Below are 23,591 nucleotides of genomic sequence, written 5' to 3' on the forward strand. Positions count from 1 at the left end.
AATGTATTCCTCCAGATTGCAAATGTCCCCTCATACATTGGCTGCCTGGCTATGGCTAAAATGTGGGACTGAAAGTTATTGTTAGTGTACCTTATTTAAAAACCGGCAAAATCAATGACATGTTGTTTACTGTAGGTAGTTACGCAAGCTCGGCCACTCTGTGTTAAGTACATTTTCCCAATGCCAAATGGAATGGCTGTGGAATAATTGCAGTCGGTAACTATTTTCAAAGTGATGTTATTCTTTATTCACTGTCCTACTCTGCAAGATGAGTCTGTATTTGTTTGTGGTATATGCCCATGGACGGTTGGCAATCTACTACATACTTGAGCCCACCGTGCACTCGAATGGACAGTTAGTCGTTGAAAAGCAATGTGAAGCTTATTGCCATTCCCTGTATTTTCAATTGGATGGAACATTGGAGTTTTCATTGACATTGACATGTTCCGGAAAACCATCAAAGTGACTTCTAAACTCCACCAAAGTTCAGCCAAAAACTTGTTGCCGAAATACTTTTTTAGTTTTTCAGAGGCAAATTGCAGAGCATCACACTGAGTCTCGAGAAGTGTGTCACAGAATCGTCTACCAGAAGTAAAAATTGCTACTTGCATGCTGTCTTTGACCGAGGACAGCCTTAACCACTCCTGGGGAAAATGTGCCGTTTAGAAAGATATAAAGAAGTAATTTTATTACGAGGTACATCTCCCTCTCAGAAGTGATTTCATTTCTCTTTTCAGCCTCCACGGGAGCCTTTATTTGATCTCATATTCCTGAGTTTAACTGCCTCAAACCAGCCGGCCTCAGTTTATTTTCATTTGGAAAAACATTTTCTGTTGGAGAGGAGGTGGAGGGGGTGGTTGTGGCTTATATTGCGGAACTGCACGGTTCTGTATTGAATGTAAGCGTCCCCTCTACAGAGCAACTTTTCACTCTATTGGATTGTTGGAAACCAAACTTTTTAAATCCCTCCCCCTTTTCTGATGGAGAAAGAAGTTTGATTGGTGTGTTTTGCCATGCTCACAATTTAATCTCTATCTCCTGCCTCTTTCCCTACCTCACTTCCTCCCTTGTGAATTCAGAGTTTTAGCAGTCTACCTGATAATTTTTTTTACATTACACAAAAGTTTCCAGACAAGCAACTACTGTACCATCATTGAGTAAATTCTTTGAGACGGTTGACCAGAAGTTTAACATCAGGTGCGGTAAAATAGAGAGAGCTGGCCCAGAATCTCAGTTCCAGAACCTCAGGTGTGTGTTTTCCCCCAGCTTGAGTGAAGAGCTAATTATGAACCAAGACTCAACAGAGCTGGCATCCCACCAGCTTGCAGGTCCCCCCCCCATGCCATTGGTCTCCACAGATGTCCATCTGGAGTAGCTCTCTCCCATTCCCTAGGGCTGGGCGATATGGCCAAAATTATATATATTATTATATCACTGTATTTTTTTAAATTTTATTGGACGGTATGACGGTATTTTTAGTTTTTGAATAATAAAAGTTCTATGTTTGCTTTATGAGTAGTGAGTGATCCTAGGGTGGCAACACATCTCCATTCTGATTGTTTTGTACTGTTCGTTTCAACTTCAACCAAAACAAATATCAGCACTTTTATCATTTCTGCATTTCCTGCAATCAACTGCAGTTGTGGAAAAGTACCCAAATGTCATACTTGAGTTAAAGTAAAGATACCGTTAGTAGAAAATTACTGAAGTAAAAGTGAAAGTCACCCAGTAAAATTCCACTTGAGTAAAAGTCTAAAAGTATTTGGTTTTATATATACTTAAGTATCAAAAGTAAATGTACTTGATAAAATGTACCACCATGTATCACCATTTTCTTGTTTTTTTGTTTAAATTTATGGATAGCCAGGGGCACACCCCAACACTCAGACATAATTTACAAACAAAGCATTTCTGTTTAGTGAGTCCTCCAAATCAGGGGCAGTAGATGACCAGGGATGTTCTCTTGACAAGTGTGTGACTTGGACCATTTTCCTGTCCTGCTAAGCATTCAAAATGTAACGAGTACTTTTAGGTGTCAGGGAAAATGCATGGAGTAAAAAGTACAGCATTTTCTTTAGGAATGTACTTAAGTAGTACTTGAAAGCGTTTTTACTTAAGTACTTTAAACCACTGCTCAATTGAGAGAATTTCTACACTGCCACGTAAGTGTGTGCACGATATGGGCAAATCATCTAGGACTTATTTTTAACCAAATGACGCAATTGCGATTTGACTTGCCAATTAGAGCAAAACTGTTGGAATCATGGAAATAGAATGACTATTCTAATTCTATAGTTAGAATATAATAGTGGCACTTTGAATACAGTGTTGTTTGAGATGACAACGAATTAAAATGCCAGGGAGGAGTTATTTTGACGGTAGGAACAAAAAGTGTTAATAAGTGTTTCCTAGGGGACCCTATAAGCTTTGGCTACATTGTTTTCTCTTAGCTAACATATTCTTGCCTTGCTTTGCATATTCCTCTTTGATTTAGAAGATACTGTTGCACAAACAACATGCTGGTTTAGGTCTACACCATCACTGGTATTATCAGGCTGTATTAGCTAGCTACGTTTGCTCTTACTCAGTACATTTATTAGCTAGCTATTAGCGTTAGCGGCTAACAATTAGCGTCTCCCTAGATTTAGGGCAACTTGCTAAGAAAAGACAAACTAGCTGATGCAAGAAACACAAACGAATAGTGTCATTATAGAACGCCAGTGGATTTATATTAAGAAGAAAAGTGAAAACAGCGTTGTTGTCACTAACATTGTTGCATGTGCTGCATTGACCATGCAGACTGAACGCAAGTGTCTTGTCGAGGAACACCAAATGTGCTCCTTGAGTGACAGGGGGAGTGTCTAGGTCTGTATGGAAAGTGGCACGGAGAGTGATGACTCAAGTAGCGAAGTAAAACTATAAAAATTGACATTACACTAAGCGTATCACATTTAACAAACCAAACATTCAAATACCGGTATAGAAGTTAAAGTAAAAACTCAAACCGGTCCCTGCGTCTACCGGTGGTATACTGTCCAACCCTACCTGACCCTTGCTCTCTGTCCCTCCCTCTCACTCCCTCCTTCCCTTCCTCCCTCTTATCTCCAGAAAGCATCTTTCTCTGCCTGCAACACCTACGTCTTCTTTAAACCTAGACAGATGACAGCATGATGAAAACATTTTTTTTGCAAGAAGTGCAGTTTCAGTGCCCGGAACTCCCACTCTCCTGAATAGTTCCCCTTTTTTATTTGGGTAGCCTCCACTGGGCTCCGCTCCATTCTGAGAATTACCTCCAGATGTAATTCCTATCCCGAATTAGTGGCTAGTAAAAATTACGTTTAAATTAGCAGCGGTGTGGAGAACGTTTAAGTTTGAAATTTCCATATAACGAGTTAATTATTCTTTGGCGAGATGCCATTTTTCCTGGATTTATTTAAGTTTTCTTTCATGTATTGGTGTCTGGTTGAATGGTATTACTGTCATGAATGGATGGCCTCTGTGTGTCAGTGGTAACTCAGAACAGTGAGGTAAGTGTTCAGGAGGAGCTCCAGTACCAGACAGGACAGATCTATGTACCACTAAACTGCTGTTGATAGCACTGGCCGTTTAAACACTATCTAATCTACTGTCTATACACTGAGTGTACAAAACATGAGGAACACCTTCCTTTTGAGTTGGACCGTGTTTTGCCATCAGAGCAGCCCCAATTCGTCGGGGCGTGGACTCTACAAGGTGTCGAAAGTGTTCCACAAGGATGCTGGCCCATGTTGACTCCAATGCTTCCCAAAGTTGTGTCAAGTTGGCTGGATGTCCTTTGGCTGGTGGACCATTCTTGATACACACGGGAAACTGTTGAGTGTGGAAAAACACAGCAACGTTGCAGTTCTTGACACACTCACCTGGCACCTGCAATGTTTAAAGGCACTTAAATCTTTAATCTTGCCCGTTCACCCTCTGAATGGCACACATACGCAATCCATGTCTCAAGGCTTAAAAATACTTCTTTAACCTGTCTCCTCCCCTTCATCTACACTGATTGAAGTGGATTAAACAAGTGAAATCAATAAGGGATCATAGTTTTCACCTGGATTCACCTGGTCTGTTTGTGTCATGGGAATGAGCAGGTGTTCCTGATGTTTTGTACACTCGGTGTATCTATGTTCTCAAACTATCTTATCATAACTCCACAATATGGAATCTACAATGGCACCTGGTACCTGAACATGTGTAGCCAGGATGTTGTTGACACAGTAGACGCAGTTTGTGGTGTGTTAAAATACTGGTGCTGCGGGTCTTTTGAATTTCACTGGACTTTGTCTTAACTATTATTCTACCGGTGTAGCTATGGTTATGGGAAGACTATGGGAATCCATGAGAACCTCGGCACACAGTGTATGAATGTCAGAAATAGCTTTCCTATTTATCGTTAGCAGGAAATACACCTGTGGGAGCGGGCTATTGTATGAATCCTTAACCGTTCTCTTTCATCTATCTGACGACACCTTGCCGGCCAGGAACATTATTAATACCCGATATCCATGTATTTTTCAATATTATCATATTGCAGCCTTTACAATATGATAATATCTACGGTGAAAAAAAGGGGAAGATGTCTGCTATGCTAGGCTACTAGACTTTCATCTGTCGCCAATCTGCTGTATAATAGGTAAACTGCTGTGAGGTGCACTTACTTGTTTAAATTTACCCACACAGCCGAGCCTTTGATTTTATCAACGCGTCTAATTCAAATACGTCTTTTGAAGAAAACCTACATTTTAAAGGGAGAGAGAAGAGCGGAGCGCCGAAGAGCCAATTTAACCTGGAGTGTCTGTCGCGTTCTCCCCCAGTTTTTCTGTTTGAAGTGCCCGGTCAGCTTGAACTGTCTGACTTCTGTCATTTCGATCTCTTTTATTTTTCTCTCTGCTGCAGCAGTAACGTATATACTTCAGTTGGCCCTGCCTGCAAGCTGGGGCTGGTGGAAGGGGAGAGAAGGGGTGCAGCTAGGCAGGCAGGTATCATTGAGCAGTGAGAGAAGAGAGAGAGAGCTGAAACCAGTGGAACGGCGCTGAGCGACTGCTATACGTGGCTCCTCGTGGCGCATGTTGATAGTTCTCTCCGGTTTATTTTCAATAGGAACTGAAAGCTGGGCAGTTCCACCTCTAGCTGCGTATTCGGCCTGTTGATATTGAGTCAAGCAAACACTTACTCTGGGATGTCCTGTTGGGCACCGGGCCAAAGTCGCAAGTGGAAGTCAAATGAGAGACTCCTGTGTAGGGAGGGAGGGAGCCTAAAGAGAGGCAGGCAGCCAGCCTAGAAGGTTAGGGTTGGTGAGCTGCCCAGTGACCACCAGTTTGAACTATTCACTTAACAGTTCCCCTTTAACCACTGGATGGAAGTGGCATACTGTACATCTTGATTAATACTCTCAGTCGCTGTGAATCTGAATTGGACTTTTTTTTCTCAATACAGCTGTTTGGCTCAGTCGGGGCCGGCTCCTGCTTCTCTTGTCGATGAATGACTGATTAAAAACATATTCTCGCCGTTGTGACTGAGGCAGCAGCTCTCTGTCTCTCCCTTTCTCCCACTTCTCCCTTCATCTGAAATATCTATGCAAATATGTTTGGACACTCTCATTATCGGCTACTTAATATGGATTTCATTAGGGACCGTTCTAAGCAAGGCACAGGGAAGTTGCCATGGATACTCCAGTTGCTTAAGTACAGCATATTCAAATGTTCAGCCTCCTGTAATACAATCACTGCGCTCTAATGGTCCATTATGGCCACACTGAACTTGTTGTGGGGAGAAAAATGGAAAGGCTTAAGATCATTATGTCTTGTTAGTGTGTTTGTGTATTCATAAACTATAACTGTGTTATTCAGTTTTGCTTTTGGAAACATATCGACATTTTGTTTTATTTAACCTTAATTTAACTAGGCAAGAGAGTTAAGAACAAATTCTTATTGACAATGCCGGCCTACCCCGGCCAAACCCTAAACCGGACGCCACTGGGCCAATTGTGCGCTGCCCTATGGGACTCCCAATGATACAGCCTGGAATCAAACCAAGGTCTGTGGTGATGCCTCTAGCATTGAGATGCTGTGCCTTAGACCGCTGTGCCACTCGGGAGCCCCAAAACCTAAACAACATGAAGGTGGTCTGTTTTTAGATATACTAATAGGAATGTTCATTCTATTGAAATACTGCAGGTGTCTGTCTGTATGTAGTCCAACTGCCAGTACCAGTGCAGTGTGTTTGGTTTTGAGAGGTACATTATATTCAGCTGTTCACTGCATATTGTATATTGTAGCTCTGATCTGGTCAAAGGGGAGGGGAGGGGAGAGGGGGAGTGAATTCAAGTGGTTAACTCTCCATGCAAAGTGAACATCATGGCATTTGGGCAAAGGGCTGAAACAAATACACACTCTCTCAGTCACTGCACACACAAGCCATAGGGCAGGGATCATCAACTAGATTCAGCCGCAGGGCGATTTTTTTTTTTCATTGGATGGTCGGGTAGGCGGAACATAATTACAAATCATTTGTAGACAGCAAGAAGCCCAAACGGATATAATGTTTGACTACAACATAATCATTTCAAACCCTGCTTACATTTGTATACGATCACGTGTCTCTATTATGCGTGGGAATCCTTGGGAGCCAAATAAAACCACCCACGGGCCAAATTTGGCCTGGGGGCCGTCAGTTGGGGAACCCTGTGTCCCCAATCTTTCCCTCTCTCACTCTCTCCATCTCTCTCTCTCTCTCTCTCTCTCTCTCTCTCTCTCTCTCTCAATCTCTCTCTCAGACTCATGCTAATTGCTGGGCTCCTTTTTTTAATGCATTTTTTCAAACGCAGCACCTCTAAGTGGCAGTTCCACACCAGTGTTTTCCCCTTCCTCTTAATTCCCATTTGTTTCAGCGTTGAAGTGTTTTGGCCATAATAAATCATTCCAATGGTGGGTAAGGTGAAAGAGGCTCTGGGTATCTCTGTGTCTGCCCCTGAGCCCAAGTTGCTGCCTGTGAGATTGACTAGCCCAGTGACGCTAGTGGTGATGGTGGTGGCGGAAGCCATGGTCTCGCTCTCCAGTGTGGAAGTGTGGAATGTAGAGATGAGGCTCTTGACACTGTCTGATGGCCCCGGGCAACGCGCTTTGTGTCTGCTTTAATTGGAAATTAATAGTTAGAGGGTTGCTATGGAAATGATGCCATCGCTCAGAGATAGAAACCTACACCACCACTACAACTGCCGTAGTTATTACCATCCCCCACCCCGGCACTACCCTCCTCTTTACCCCCCCTGCTACCCATGTCTCTTCTTCTGCCACGGTGAAGAGGCGCTGGTGGCGTTGTTTGTTGACCTTGGTGGTGTGAAGGCCTGGAAGAAATACAGGCAGAAAACATACAGTGAAGTGTTAGGGATGCACAATGTCTTGTTGTTCTCTGGCTGACAATGTCAAGGAGGGTGGCTGGGTGGCTTTTCAACGCCCAGAGGACTGTCTTGTGTTTATCTTCCAAGTGGTTTATGGGGTGTTGAAGGAGCATTATAGCCACATAGCTCAACGTGTTGAAAGTAAAATGGGCGTAATTGCTCGGCCCAATGTTTGTGCTCTAAGCAATTTAGACCTTGTATAGCTAGCTGTTTCTCAGGCACAACTCCCCCTTGATCTTGTTTAGTGTTTACCACGCTGCTTCAGACAGTGAAGGCAAATGAAAATGCTAAAGCTTTTTGGCTTTCGCTGTTGCTTTTTTTTGAATAAGGATATCAGACAGCTCAAATCTGCTGGTTGGTATATAATGTGCTATTCGGAGCCTGTGAACTCGTGCCAACACACCGCTCCGAGCTGTGAGTTCAAGTGGTCTTATACTCCGAGTTAGAGGCTAGATCTTTTACTAAATAAATCTGTCATGCCTGCCTTGGGTGCATCTCCCTGAGCATGAAAGTTCCTGCTCCGCGTACTCTCGCTGTCAGTGAATTTATTTCTGTTTATCTTTGTTTATGCTGTAAGAATAGTTTGTTGAATTTCATGAGTACACATTCATCCGGCAGACTTCAACACACAGGCACTTACGCCTGGGCGCGTGCACACACACAAACACACATACACACACACACACACACTTGTGGGGACACGTGTGTTTCAGGTCTGGGGGAGCCTGTGTGAGTTGTATCGACCCTTTCCTCCACATCAGCCTCTCCTCCTCTTGTTTCCGTGGCGTCTACACAAACACAGCCAGCCAGACGACGCCTAGGATTGAATCTCACAAGTCCATGTGGCGTTGTGAGCTGGTAGCAGATGGACTTGCTTTTGCATCTGCTGTGTGCAGACTGGGCTTTTGTACTGTTCTCCTGGGGGAGACCGAGGCTTTCTTCTCTGCTAGTAGATTCCTGTCTGCTGGAGCAGCTAAGGAAAACATCTGTGGCATGCAGGCGAGAGAGAAGAGAGAGACAGAGAGAGAGAAAGGAGAGAGAGCGAGAGCGAGAGAGACAAAAAAAAAAGTGAAAATTGACAAACAGCATTAGCTCAAAATGTTCCGTCTCGTTTCTGCCGGCGTGTGTTGTTTACAGTACAGCAAGTATGTCAATACATCACAGTCAGACTGGCGACAATGTAGCTGGCAGACAGAGGGGACGGTTGTTCTTTGGCTCCAATTAACCATTGCTAAATGATGAAATGCACTGTGCAAAATACGGGAGGCGTGATGGGCATCTGTAAAGACAAATGTGTCTTTTGTGGAGTGGTTGCAAAGGTGTGTCTGATGCGGATGGAGGAAAAGCTGTGAAAAGCTTGTCTGCTGTTCTCCTCCCCTCCCCTCCGCTCGAATACTTCCTATGTAAAGAGGTCTTTTTGAGTTTCGCCAGGCTTACAGCACATTGTTGCAGGCTTGCCCTAAAAAGGGAAGACAGAGGTATATTTATCAGAGTCGTGAGAGCTGCATGGCAGAAGAGGCCGACGCTCTTCTGTGACTGGTGTCTTCCTGAGAAAGGAAGTGAGAAAAGCACTCACTGTTTGGAGATCACGCCTGGTCCGCTCCTGAACCTTTGTCACTCCTCTTTCTGCTTGCTATGCAGAAAGGAAAAAAAACTCGACCCCCCCCAACGTACCCCTCCCACACCCCTGCCAAATCCTACCTCCCCTTCTACCCTTGCAATCAAACCGCTGATTTTTGTGTACGATTGGTCCTCGGGTGCCAAAACAATCAGAGGGGGTGCTTGATTTGTTTTAATTACCCAGAATTGCAATGGTTCTTGGACGTGACCGGGCAGAGGTGCTCTGTCACAGTGGTGTCATTACTGCTGTAAATACCTCTTTCATGATGTTTTTGACAGTTAGCGTCAGCTAGTTTTTTTACATTTTTCTTTCCTCTTTTTTTCTCTCTCGTTCCCCCTCTCCCTGAAGCTGTTTTCTACCAGTGACATTTTCCCCCCCTTGATGCGCCGTTAACGCTCCGAGGCTTCTAAGAATATCTTCAAATGCCTCTTACCCGGGGGAGTGGAGTTCTCTCTTGTCATTGTTTAAAAGGTAGGCTACTTTCTCTCTCTGCTTTACGTTATTGGCAGTTTATATCGATGATTTGTGTTTGTGAACAGATCTGTGTGTCGTGGTAGTTCTGTGTGGTGTGGTCTGAGGGCAGTTATCCAGTAATAGATAGAGCGACGTGTCTAATTGTTTTTAAGAGCTCTACTACTCTCTCTCTCTCCCGGAGCACAGTGCACAGAGCCGAGGCTACAGGCTGCTCCACTCGCTCTCTCCCACTCATCCTATTCTGCCTGTTTAGACAGCGACACAGAGACGGAGACGCTGAGAAAGGCACTGAGCTGTGCTAGAAATAAAGCCAGGCACACATACCTCTCTCCCAGGGTGTCTCAAAACGCTCCCTTTCAGCTGCGGTTCTCCCTCAGCCGGTTAGTTAGTTCCCCTCGACGCGCCGCCAGGTAGGGATGCAGGCTGTGCCGGCGAGAGCTGAGGTAGCTCGCTCGTGTGTGTGTGTGTGCGTGCGTGTGTGTTTGAGGGAGAGAGAAGGAGAGCTCCTGCAAGTAGCAGATGTGCGTTGAGAGAGAGCGGTGTGAGAGAGAGTTGCCTGGCAAGCGTGCAGACGAGGCCCGAGGGGAGACCCGGCTCGCATCCTGTGAGGAGTCAGACACTCTACATGTAAGCGTGTAAAGGTCCCCCCCACTCACACACATACACACACACACACACACGCTGCGCTCACTCACTCACACACTCACTTACCCTCTCACTCACTAGCCAAAAGCAGCGGGAAAAACCCCCACAAAAAAATAGTTTTTGAAGGTCACTCTCAGATCAGACACCGAGCCGTAATAATTGTAATGTCTTTCAAAGGCAATAAAAAGGAGAATGAAATGATAAGTAGTGTTTTCAAGTAATTGTGATATATTTCATCAGCGGTCGGCAGGCCGGGTGTATGATGGTCTAATTATTTCCTGCGTGTCAGGAGAGAGAAGGCGCTGTGTCTAGGCTATAAATTTCCATTTTGGGCACTTTTTTTACTCCCTCTCTCTGCCTGAGAAGGCAGGCAGCAGCCCCCCTCTCTCCCTCTCTCTCTCTCTCTTTCTGATCTCTCCCATTGGGCCTGTCCGAGAGGGGCTGCCTGTTGGTAATTGCCCAGTGACAACTGGAAATGATAGAATAATTGTCAGGAAGGCCGTTTTTTAATGGGCGACGGGGGTGATTTAAGTATGCATGAACAGGGCTTCGAGAGAGGCAGGGAAGAGCAGTGGCGGCGTTGTCTTGTTTATGATGCGAGCCTCTATAAACACAGTTGGAGTGATGAGAAACGATAGAAGCCCCTCTCCCCCTGTGACACCCCAGTCTGCTCCTCACCACTGCAAACAACACCAACAGCTTTCCTTCTCTGGCCACCAGACACTGTCTCTGACACTACTCCTCACCTCCAGGTAATAAAACCAAGCAACTCCAACTTCATCCATCCTGCTCTCCGCGCACCTCTCTCTCTGCTCTCTGTACCGCTCACCTCTCTCTGTATTAATGGCTATGTTTTCAACGGCAGGGAGGCGGGCTGCTCATCCAGTATTTGGCTAGCTGCTGTACTTTGGCTTGGATTGTGTTCTGTGTGTGTCTGTGGGCTGTGCATTCATGTGCTGGTGGTTAATTGCTCTTGATGAATGAATGGTTGGGCTGGTGATTAGTGTTTGTCTGTGGATGTGAACATGCTGGCTTTTTTTTGGAGCTCTTAGCTGTCTTAGTATTGTGTTGGCTTCTTTATTTGATGTGTGCACTTTAGACTGCTGTTTAGGATGTTGTGTGGATGTGGAGTTTACTGTGTTACTAATGGGCAAATTGTTGATCATTAAAGTCAAGAGGTGAAAGTAATGTTTTTTTCAGATGAGATTTTACTGGTGGTGATGAAATGAAAAGGGGTCACCCTCCACCGTGATTCTTTATAAGTTAATAAAGATCCAATATAAATGAGTTGCAGATATTTGTTTTACTAGGGTGAGTCTTTTATTTTGAGTTATTTAGCTAGATAAAAAAAAAAAATGGTAAGTAAAGGACTCGTTTATATCATAAGGACCCAAACTTTATAGGGCATGTCTCAGAACAGCATATCCATATAGAGCAAATCCTATAAGAAAGGAGGGAGAGGGAGGGTCACTGAAATGATAAGCTGGCGAAATACTAATTATCTTTATCAAAGGCGGGTGAATAATTTGTTTACTTAAATATTCATGACATGGAGTAAAGCATGGTATTGGGCTGTTGTGAGCATATTATTAACATTTCATAGGTCTTTGTGCTGGAATGCGGATAGGCTTCCTCTTCATAATTTAATACCCAGATGCATAATGAGCTATGTGATTAGTTCACGTGGAGAATTGGCCCAACTCCATTTTGAAGGCAGATAATTTACATTGTTCTCCAGAGTCCTGAATATAATAGGTTATTTAGTGCAATAAAATTAAATGCTACACATTTTATATTTCAGCTTACAAATCCCCATGGCGATATTCTGTTTTGGAGCTTTTTTCCTGTCTCCTTTTTCCTTCTTTCTTTCTTTCTTTCTCTATCTCTCTCTCTCTATTTGTGTCTCTCAGAAACAATGCATTTTGAAATTGTTTAAGTAAAACACATGTTTACCTACATGTTTTATTTAGAATGCACCGTGGCCAATTAGCACTGTTCATTAGCAGAACTGGGTATTTGTTTTGAAAGTTTAACCAATCACTTTGTTACGCTAATTGTGATGTAATTTAATTTGAGTCCCGTAATGATGATGCCGCTATTATCCACATAAATGATGCAGTTAAGCAGCGCCACGCTCATTTGCATGTGCTTGAAGGGGAGAGCTGAAACGAGGAGGCTCCTGTATCACCTTGCTGTAATTTTCCACCTCTGTTCACTCCCGCCCTTTGGGTCGTCCCGGGCTGTCGTTGGCTATTGATGATCAGCGCTTTTATCCGTTTTTATATTTATTACTAATGACAAAAGAGGGTGCCAACTGATTCCTAGAATTGTAGGACGTGTAAATTAAATAATTGAGGGGGGAAAAAACGATTATTCATCAATGGACGTATCAAACATTAAGTGAAGTCTCAGTAGAAATGATTTATTTTTATTTTTTGTTATTTTTGGGGGGGGCAGATGGAGGGGGAAGTACCTCCTTGAATTTACATTTGCACATCAAAGTGTATCCTTTGTTGGGCGAGAGCTTAATTTTGTATCTGTTGATTCCATAATCTATGGTTTAGACATTATGCAGATGGAGCGATAGTGATTAGCTGGCTGTGTTTAAAATGGAAAGTAGATGTAGCTGGTACTGTGGTGGGGTGGGTAGCTATGGCGGGGAGTCTTTTTTAAATCAATTCCTAAAATCCCGAGCGGGGCAGGAGTGATATCCGTTTGGAAGACCTCACGCTGGCTGTTTGGTGTGTGACTAAGCCACTGTTAAAGACTCCCCTTTATCTGTTTTGTCCAGGGTTAGACTGGTCATTTCTTCTGAAAAGATGATTTTTCTCCTGACCAATCTCCCCCGTTATGGACCTAATTGGTTACATAAATCTTGTCTCGGTATGAATGAGAAATGTTGTGGTCTTGTCAAGTGTAATCTTCACCCTTATTTACCAATTCATTAAGATCTATCGATGCAGGACTGGTGAGGGGGAATGACAACATAAATCAGGCCGGGGACATAATGACCCTAATCAGCCAGAAATAACTGGAAACGTCACAATGAGCTATGTCTCTGTATCGCTCTGGCTGGATCCCTCTCTCCTCGCTGCAGCTCTGCCCGCTGTCCCTCTGTCCACTTTGCCGTCATTCACTCCTCTGTCCCCCCCCCTCACCTTCCCTCAGAAGAAGCCGCAGGCACCTCTCTTGTTGCTTGCGTCAGTCAGGAAGTCCATCTCATCTCACAGCTTGTTTTTATCTCGGGCCCCAGCAACAAAAGTAGACCATGTCAACTACAGATAATCACATCAGAACAATGCAATGTGAGATGAAATATGCGTCTGAGGAGTTGGGTAAATAGTCCCTGGTAGATAGATGGACGTACAGGTTTCCAGCCACCGGTGAAAGTTCTTTCTTCCCTGCTTCACAACGCTGCTGCGTCCTCTCTGTAGATATGATTGGAGCAGACAATGGGTCAATTACTCGTGATTAGGTGGGCTAAGTTAATTAATGGGAATTTCCCAAAATGCAAACGAGGGCCTAGCTTGATGAGCTTTCGTCACTTTCTGCTTGTGGTCGCCCACTTTGGTGCCACCTCCTCCTCGCAGAAGGAGGTGCTTGATGGGTAAAATGTAAATGATATGGGAAGAGCTTAAGAGGAGAACGTACTCACTAACCACACATAAGGACTTAGATTCTCCTCCTCCCGTAAATGCTCTGCTACTGTGTATTAACAGACCCAGAGGCAGATAGAGAGAGAAGACACTCTCCATACACAGACAGGTGTAAATCTCCATTGACCTCCGGAAAATCTCAGATATAATTAAAGACCAAGTTGAATATTTATTTACATTAAAAAAAAAATGTTTTATTTATTATCATTGATTTATATTTATTTTCATATTTAAGGTTATTTCTAACCATTTGGATAATTAACTGGAATCGTTAGCAATTGTTTTGTATATTTAAGCACACTGTCTTAATGGAGAATGAAACTGTAGAGTAAGACACTGTGTAATATGAATTATTTAAATGTACTTTAGGACATTTAGTACAGTGCAGACATCCTGGTTACGTTGGCAGAATACACACACACGCACACACACACACACACACACACACACACACACACACACACACACACACACACACACACACACACACACACACACACACACACACACACACACACACACACACACACACACACACACACACACACACACACACACGCTCCCAGACACTTACACACACTTGCGTACTCTCCCCATCTTTCTGTCTCGTCTTCTTAATGTAAACAGAACAGAATTACGTTCTGAACAATCTCTCCACAGAATGACTGGGAACGACTATTTCTTGTCAGCTAAAATTATGAATTGAAATATGACTGAGGTTTTCTGAGCGTGGTCTCATTGTGCTGCCGATAATGACGTGTGATACCGTTTCAGAGAATCATGTTAATCCTAAAAAAGATAAGTCTATTATTCCTTCATATCCATCCCTTTTTCATTTTTCCAACCCCTGGTTTTGTAAATATGATTTCTTCCCCTAAAGCAATCTCATCTTCTCGTTCCGTTGTGAGTCACTTTGAAATTCCTTTATCTGAAAGAGAAACCCTTACCATTACACACAGGTTTTTAGAAATAGTCATTAATGCTCTTTATGGTGCCAAAAAAGGAAGCTTTTGTTTTCGGAAGCGGCAAGGTCTGCTCTGGCTTGGCTATACTTCATCTCCAATAGTGTAGCTGTGTTGAACAGAACTTCAGCAGTGGCTGTTCTCTCCCTGATCGTGTCTCACTCCTTAGGGCTCCGGGAGAGGTAGCAATAAACCACAGTGACTTCCTTGGGCTGCGAGGAGCGAGAGCTTCGCTTGCGAATTACACCTCAAGTACAAACAAGCATCTATGTCATATTTAAGGGTTTATGTAAGCAACGAGCTGAGTGGTAAACGTTCAAATGAAATAAAACTTGTTTTATTTCTTTTTTTAGATTGTTATTTCAACTCAGGGTTGGAGTTATCATGTTGTAAGTACCAGCTCAGAGCCAGTGATATCTGGCATTTTGATTTATTAAGCAATCTTAAGTGTTAAATATTTGAGCATAGCCAGGGCCCGGCACTTCTTTATTTTGAATGTGTTGTAACTTATGGCAATGATTAATTCATTTCACTGGAGCACAGCTTTTGTGATTATTTTAAGTGGTATCCATATCTTGACTTGATCTGAACTGAAGGAGCCAACAGACGGTGAAATGTAATTTTTGTATTATTTTTCCAGTGAATGTAAGAATTCCAACTACCTGAACTGTGAACTGATAATGAATAGACTTCTTGGATCACAGAGTTAGTGGTCACGTTTGGTTTCTGAAATAGTCATCAGGCTTCTTTAGGCTGGAGTTTCATATACAGTATCATGCAGGCACAGGGAGAATGGATCCGTGTTCGTGACTGCAGAAAGACACTGCAGAGTGGAATCCTGAACACTCAGGCTATTTGAATCCTGGGCAAATCTCAAATGACACCCTTTTCCCTATAGTGCACTACAAAGTCCACTACGAAGCAGTGCACTATATAGGGAACATGCACTATTTAGCTGAACATGCAGCATATGTGACACCCTGCCACCGCAGTTCAATTTTGGGGCAGATAGAGACCTTTATGTGTCAAATAGGGGACAGTATAACACAGTACATCTAGATAGATGGCCAGTGTTGTGTGTTTAGTACATGATGAAGAGGGAGACATGTTAGTTAATGAGGAAACATTAGGGGCTGTTAGAGAAAGGTGTGTGTGTGTGTGTGTGTGTGTGTGTGTGTGTGTGTGTGTGTGTGTGTGTGTGTGTGTGTGTGTGTGTGTGTGTGTGTGTGTGTGTGTGTGTGTGTGTGTGTGTGTGTGTGTGCGTGCGTGCGTGCGTGCGTGCGTGCATGCGTGCGCGTGAATTGTCTCTGTCCTCCCACATCAGTAGTCTCACTACAAATTCACAATCTCAGCCCTGAATGCGTTGTCAGGATTCTGTCTGGGATTCTTCACCTGATGGAAAAGACAGATTTGCACGGCGTAAGATTCATGAGCAAACATTTACTCAGCCGGAGAGGAATAGCAAAGCAAGGTACCGTTACAGTGGGAATTAGACACAAAGAGAAGTTACTTTAAACATTCGCAAATAATGTGTCTCTCGCACTGCATCTGAAATGATTCTCATTCTATCAGACCCCATAATAGGGACGTTGAAGTCATCCATGATCTTTGACCGCAGACAGATAAAATTCAGTTTTCTCTCACTACCTCCCCTTAAACACTTTGTATGACTATTATTTTCCCTCCCTAGCTGTACACCTATAGTATTACCAGTAAATTACGCTGGCAATAACAGTCTGTGTCTGTGTAACTGATTCATATAATATGTGGTCTGGCACTCCTCATTGGAAGATTATGGCTTGAGAAAATGGCGTCAAATAGCTGGTGTGTTAAAATGCAGGACACTACCAATTTAAGGGATGTCAAACACACCGACGAGGCAGACATTGCTGAGCCTTATTCACTCACTCATGCACTGTTCAACTCCTCCATAGCCCATGGACTCTGGATAGCGCTAGTCCAGTAAATATTGTTACTAAGGGTGGAGGGCTGGATGCTTCCGGCCCAGTTGTTTCTAGGACAATCTGATCCCAGGGCGGACTGGTTGGTACCCGCGAGGGGTGAAGAACATGGGGGAAGACCTGCGATGGACATACACACATGTATGCCCAATGCACGCACGCACACGACACACACACACCAATACACACTTACCCTCTGGTGCCATGCGTTGTCACTATCCATCTTTCTCAATGTGTACAGTGAGCCCTGACACTCTGCCAGTCACCCAGTCACCTCTATAGTCAGATCCTCTCTCTGTGGTCTGCAGCCAGGGTGGATCTAATTGACATTCTAATTGGCAGATTTGAATGCTGCCTTTAGATGGCTAATTAATTTGTCTCACCGCTGTCATTAAGGTTAAAGCACCATCTGATCTCTCGGAATATGATTAGCATATATCTGCATTATCATTATCATCGGTTAGACACATGCACATATTTTTGTTGAGGGAGAAACTATACCGTTGTCATGATTAAGATGGATATTGTATTAATATTTTGCATTTCCTTGATTTAAATGACAATATGATTCTCCCTTGTTTCTCGTTTAAGCAACATTTGATAGGTGAGAGAGGTTTCTTTCTCTTAACCAAATTTCTCATTCCAAATCTGTATTTTTTTTTTAAATGTACTAATAATTTTCAAGTAAATTACATATAGTAAATTGAACCTGTCTTGTGGGTTAATAAACATCGAATTGGTTTCATTTAAAAATCCCCAATTTTAAGTTGAGTTAGGTAACGCTTCTCATTGTATTAAATGTCATTAAAATATCCTTATTTTTCCCTCATATATCTTCAAGTTTTCCTCGCATCCATCGCCCTTCCCCCCAAAAATCTCCATTAGAATGTTCATAAAACCCTAGTAAAGGCAATCAGGCGGTGTTTCTCTGAATATTTTAAACATTGGGCATGTAAAATGTATGCCTAATTTGAATACTTATTAGTCGCCTGATCTCGGCTGCTGCTTTGTGTTTCTTGGGCTGAGATTCATCACTGGTTTGGGTGTCACACATTATGCCAATCTTACCCTCTCACTATGTCCTTCTCTCTCTCTCTCTCTCTCTCTCTCTCTTTCTCTCTTTCTTTCTCTCTCTCAATTCAATTCAAGTAGCTTTATTGGCATGGGAAACATGTTAACGTTGCCAAAGCAAGTGAGGTAGATAATATACAAACATGAAATAAACAATAAAAATTAACAGTAAACATTACACTCACAGAAGTTCCAAAAGAATAAAGATGTCATATAATGTATATATACAGTGTTGTAACAATGTACAAATATGCTGTTTCAAATCTCTCTCTCTTTTTCTCTCTCTTTCTCTCTTTCTTTCTCTCTCTCTGTCTCCACCTCTTTCTCTCTCTCTTTATTTATCATGCTCTCTTCTTCTCCCCCCCTCTCAGGCTCTCTCCTTTTCTGTCTCTCACTGCCCCCCTCCTCCTTCTCTCCCTCCCTCTGTCTCTCTCTCACCACTAATGTAGCTCTGCCCTGTTTTAACAGGGAGTGTTTGTTCATAAGCACGTCTTGTTCACTGCTTATTTACTGTGGCCGGAGCAGCTGTCACCCTGCTCTGTGTAACTCCTGCTCCTGTTTGTTCTGCCCGTATCCTGTTTATCCTGCACCCTGGACATCCTTTAAAGACTGTCTGCTGTTAGCTGGCTTTGTGGCCGGGTCTGCCCCTCATCACACAGTTACACAGCCTGGCCCAGTCATTCTAATGGCATTTACTGATGCGAAAATGCGGTTATGTTAGAAGCAGAATCTGTTTTGTTACCCGAACTGTGAATTGATAACAAATTGGCGTCAGAGTTGGTGGTCACGTTTGGTGTCTGAAATAGTTATCAGGCTCTTGAAGACTAGAGTGATGCTGTTTCATATACAGTGAGCTCCAAAGGTATTGGGACAGTGACACATTATGTTTTGTTTGGCTCTGTACTCCAGTACTTTGAATTTGAAATGATACAGTGACACACAAATATCATACCCCCAAGACATGCTCATCTCTCATCATTATTCATGATTCATTCAGGACTATCTGTAATCATGGTAGCATCCACATGAATGTAGAAGTGTTTAGAAACATATTCTATTCTTATTAACAATAAAAGTGACTCTAAAATGACACAATACATGATTGACCATTAATTTCAATTTGGGCACAAAATAATCTGAAACACAACCACAACAAACAACACATGCATCCCACATGCTTGATGTATTCAAGGAATATGGGACCAACTTTTGACTACTTTAATACACATATAAGTGAATTTGTTCCAATGCTTTTGCTTCCTTAAAATAGGGGACTATGTACAAGAAGTGCTGTAATTTCTAAACAGTTCACCCGATATGGATGAAATATCGGGTGAAATTAAATCAAATTAAATCAAATTAAATCTGACAGTCTGCACTTTAACCTCATAGTCATTGTACATTTCAAATCCAAAGTGCTGGGAGTACAGAGCCAAAACAGTAACAAAATTCACTGTCCCAATTATTTTGGAGCTCATTGTATCATACATGGAGATGGGATCTGTGTTTTGACTCAAGAAACAGAGTGGCATACAGTCTATGGGCAAATCTCAAATGACACCCCCCCCATGCCACCTTAGTAGTCAGTTTGGGGGCATTTGAACCTGTCTGTGTCCCGTTATTGACAGGATAACAGAGGAAATCTGTATCCCCACCAGATAGAGATGACCGGGGTTGTGTGTTTGCTGCATGATGATGAGGGAGACATGTTAGTTAATGAGGAAACATTAGGTGCTGTTAGAGTATCCCTACTAAGGTCAATGTGTAGTGTGTGTGTATGTTTGTGTGTGTGTGTGTGTGTGTGTTTGTTTGTTTGTTTGTTTGTGTGTGTGCTTGTGCATGTTTGTGTCTGTGTATGTGTGTGCACTGTGCATGAGCACGTGCGTTTGTGCACGGGCATGCATGTATATATGTGAGTGAGTGAGTGAGTAGGTGGGTGAGTGAGTGGGTGGGTGAGTGAGTGTGTGTGTTTAGCATTTCATTACCAGCATTATCTCTCAGTTCAAAATCAGTCATGCTACAGGATGCTTTGAATCAAAACTTAGTATTAGTTGCTCAGCCTATGCATGTGACAAAATTGGTGTATTTAATTTAAGAAGGGAGGAGGGCTGTACTGTACCACCACAGATATAAGAAAACCTATTATTTGAATATGAATAACCATATATAACGATTTGAAATATCATTATTGCATACAGACTATATTAATGGTATAGACATGATATTTTATTGAAGGGAAACTGAAATATGAATCCCCAAAAATTATACATTTGAATTATTAGGTACTACCTTAATGAATATGCTAATTATGGAGAGGCTGTCAAATAGAGAAGCCCCATCAGAGTGGTATTAGAGATGCAGAACACACCTCGAACAGTGTGTTGTGTTGGGTCAGTCACTGTGATTCGACTTGTTTTATTTATTGTGAGGATTTCCACTGATCCTGGGCAGGACTCCTCATTGCTCCAACCAAGGTACAAAGCATTTATGCAGGGAAAATGATTTTGTTTTAAAATGGATTACAGGAGAGGAGGCATAAATTATGCATAATTTATGCTGTTTTTAGCACAATCATTAGTAATATTCGTGATTTTTTTTTGCTTCTTTTCTCTCCTTCGTCTCAGCTTTTCATATCTAATAGATGCTAGTGAAATTAGTTCAATATCTTACATTTATTTGCCCATGGACCAGTTTAATTGTGTCCCGTGGAGAACAGCAGTATATGTTTTAAATGTCACCAAAATAAATGAATATTTGAGGTTTGATTAAAAAAGAAAGAGAAAAAACATTGAGCCAATATGTGACATATGAGCTTTTTCCTCTATGGAAGCCTCGGAGGCACATTTTATTTAGACACAGCTAAGGGAGAAGAAGCCTATTATATCATTTATCACCGGGTGATACCATGTGATTTGGACCTCCCCTCCCACCTCCTCCTCCCCTCCCATCTCCTCTACCACATTTTAATTTTGCATGATTAGCTGTGCGTCATTAGGCAACTTTGTTCATGCGGGACTCGCACTAAAATCCTGACAGAATCAAGACGGGGAATAGTTTAGGAGGGTCTGTGTGTGCCTAGACAGGGTGAGGGTATATCAAGGAGTGAGTGATCATGTAAAAAAGAAAATACGTGTGTGGGCATGTGTGTGTCTGACTATATATTTTTTACGTCCGTTAGAAAAAGTATTTCTGTATTATTTATAAAAATATATACAATCATAAATGTGTCCTATACACACAGATTCCCAACATGGGCGTAGTGCAGCAGAGGACCTATTTGTGCCCAAATTCTAGTTATTAAAACACTTACCACGTTTAGACTCGACCCTCCTTTACAAAGAGACCGAGAAGATGTGCATCTCTTTGTATTGCTTCATTTACACAATGAATGCATAATTCCTCCTGCGTCACCCCCCTCCCCCTCTTAAATGCTTTCATTTGCAGAGGTAATAATGGAAGCTTTTTTTTTTTTTTTAAAGGGGGAAAGAGGGGAAAAAATGAAAAGAGAAGAAAAGGGTTGTAACAAGAGCCTTAACTGGTGCCTCTTAATCACTTCTAGGTTTTAAGTCATGATGCAGGAGTCGGCCACAGAGACAATAAGCAACAGTTCAATGAGTCAAAATGGAATGAGCAGCCTGAGCAGCCTATGCAGCCAATTAGATGCTGGCAGTAGAGATGGAAGATCAAGCGGTGACACGAGCAGCGAAGTAAGCACAGTCGGGCTGCTGCATCTCCAACAACAGCAGGTAAGTTGTGTTTCTCCTGCACGTCACCATGCTCTTAACTGCTAGCACAGGGCTCGTACTGATAGGGCAGGCACTCTTTTCAGGAGATGACACTGTTTCGTTTAGTATAGAAATAAGGTTGTGTTTTTTTATTTTTTGTTTTTTTGCCGTGTTTATGATTGTTTTTATTGATAGTTGTTTATTGTGTGGTTGGCCATTTATGTGTTTGATTTTGACATGTTGCTGTTGAGGACTACTCGTCTAAGAGGTTGTGTAGTTGTTGCTGGTGTTTTAGTGTGTTTTTATTGATATTTGTATGTGTGTGTGCTGTGTTGAGAGCACACTTCGGCTGAGGCCATGTGAGCGCGCGTGTGTGTGTGAGAGAGGGAGCGGCGTACAAAGCCGGCTGGCGCTGCCGTGTGTGTGTGTGTGCGCCCTGTGTGTGGGTTTGAGAGCCGTGGCTCAGCTGTAACCACCAGAGGGCCTCCTAACTCGGTCCTATAGCCGTCCACTCTACTCTGCCACAGCCCCGGGAGGCAAACCTTTGACTGGGACACACTTCTGCATGCTCTCTGTTCTGACTGCTTGTCTCTCATCTTGGCCTGTGGAATTAACAAAGAATTCATACATTTTTTTGTGTGTGTAAATGTTTAGTGTGTTTTTATAAAAAATGTTCTGTTGATGGTGTTGATTTGATTGATTTCCGTGGGATATTTAAATGTGACTGGGGCTGTTGTGTGGGAGCTGTGAGAGTCAGGCGCTGTTGGGGAGAGGAGTCAAGTGCTCGTGTCTTTTCATGGAGAATGATGGCTTTGACAGTTTGCCAAAAGAGCAGCGGTAGAGGTCGGGCTGTGCTTTGGGGGCCCCTTGCCGCGGGTTTGTAACAATGCGTGTTGCTTCTGTGTATGGAACCCTGCGAGTGTGTGTTTGTGTGTGTTGTCTACTTGTAACTGTGTTTTTTTTTTGCTTTGAGGATGTTTCTATATTTTTACGTGTAAGTTTGCGTCTGTGTGCGTCCATGTTAGTGTGTGTGTACACACATGCTGGTCGAGGCAGCTGAAGCCCTGTGGTTAAGTCGTGCCGATGTGTGTGTGTGTGTGTGTGTGTGTGTGTGTGTGTGTGTGTGTGTGTGTGTGTGGGATGGGTGGGTGGGGGGGGGTGCAGCCAGTGTAGCAGAATGAAGCATGTCCTGCAGTCCTCCCCCGGCCCTCCTACACCCCGCCTAACCCCCTGCCCCAGCCCTGCACCACCCTCGATGCTCCAGCTGGTGATTACAACAGCATCACGACACCATGGCCTCACCCCCTATTCATCATCACACTGCCTGTCTCTCTCCCTGCAGATGGCTGATTGGGGTCAGTTCTCTCCTTCTCTCATTATTCTTTTATGTTTTAACCTGTCCTACTGTGGAGGACTGCAGATACATACTCACTGTATATCTCACCATAGGCCTATATCGTGCTATAGGGCCCTGTGTGCACAGGGCTGTAAATCTCTCTGCTCTCATTCACTAGTCTCGGGAGTGTGGTGGAGTAGAGATGCTGGGACACATTTATTACAAATAAGTCAAAATAGTAGAAACAATAGTCATCTATTTATTTATTTTTATTTCACTGTCATTTTACATGCTTACTATTATATATATTTTAAATATGTGATTATTATATTATAATTATGTATTATGCTATTATTTCACAAGGACAATTTTTTTCCGAACACTTAAATTGCTTAAATCTAAAACGCACACCTAAGGCAACGAGAACAGATCTTCTAACTTTAGTCAGAAACTCATTTACTGACAAAGGAAGTCGAAGCCATAAAAGAGAGCCACGGCGGAAAAGAGCAACGTAAGCATAAAGTATCTAGTTAAGTCGTTGAGATGGACACATTGTGAAGGGGAAATGTGGAGGGATGTGACAATCTTCTGCTGTAAAGAGCAGCTTTATTTCTGTGGAGAGACAGACACATTGAAATGAGTGGTCCAGCTAACAGGTCTCCTGAGGCTTTTTAAACAGAGTCCCTGTGCTGTTAACTTCACACACTT

At 42.9% G+C, this 23,591-nt stretch overlaps 1 protein-coding gene across 14 annotated transcripts in view; it reads left to right on the top strand.

Annotated features, from left to right (window-relative positions):
* The window catches only part of LOC112216834 (forkhead box protein P2-like), a 122,234-nt gene that overhangs the window by 27,146 nt on the left and 71,497 nt on the right, over nt 1-23,591 (top strand). For 11 of the 14 annotated variants that reach the window (XM_042300115.1, XM_042300120.1, XM_042300118.1 and 8 more), the window contains one exon: nt 21,382-21,568. The exons of 1 other annotated variant lie outside the window; for it this stretch is intronic. In XM_042300115.1, coding sequence (XP_042156049.1) covers nt 21,392-21,568 — 177 coding nt within the window. In that variant the 5' untranslated portion in view covers nt 21,382-21,391. Of the gene's footprint in view, nt 1-9,401; nt 9,525-10,736; nt 10,925-21,381; nt 21,569-23,591 lie in introns of those variants that run through there. 2 more of the 14 variants (XM_042300114.1, XM_042300116.1) reach the window with 2 other exon arrangements.

Source organism: Oncorhynchus tshawytscha, linkage group LG17, assembly GCF_018296145.1.
Source record: "Oncorhynchus tshawytscha isolate Ot180627B linkage group LG17, Otsh_v2.0, whole genome shotgun sequence".
NCBI lineage: Eukaryota > Metazoa > Chordata > Actinopteri > Salmoniformes > Salmonidae > Oncorhynchus > Oncorhynchus tshawytscha.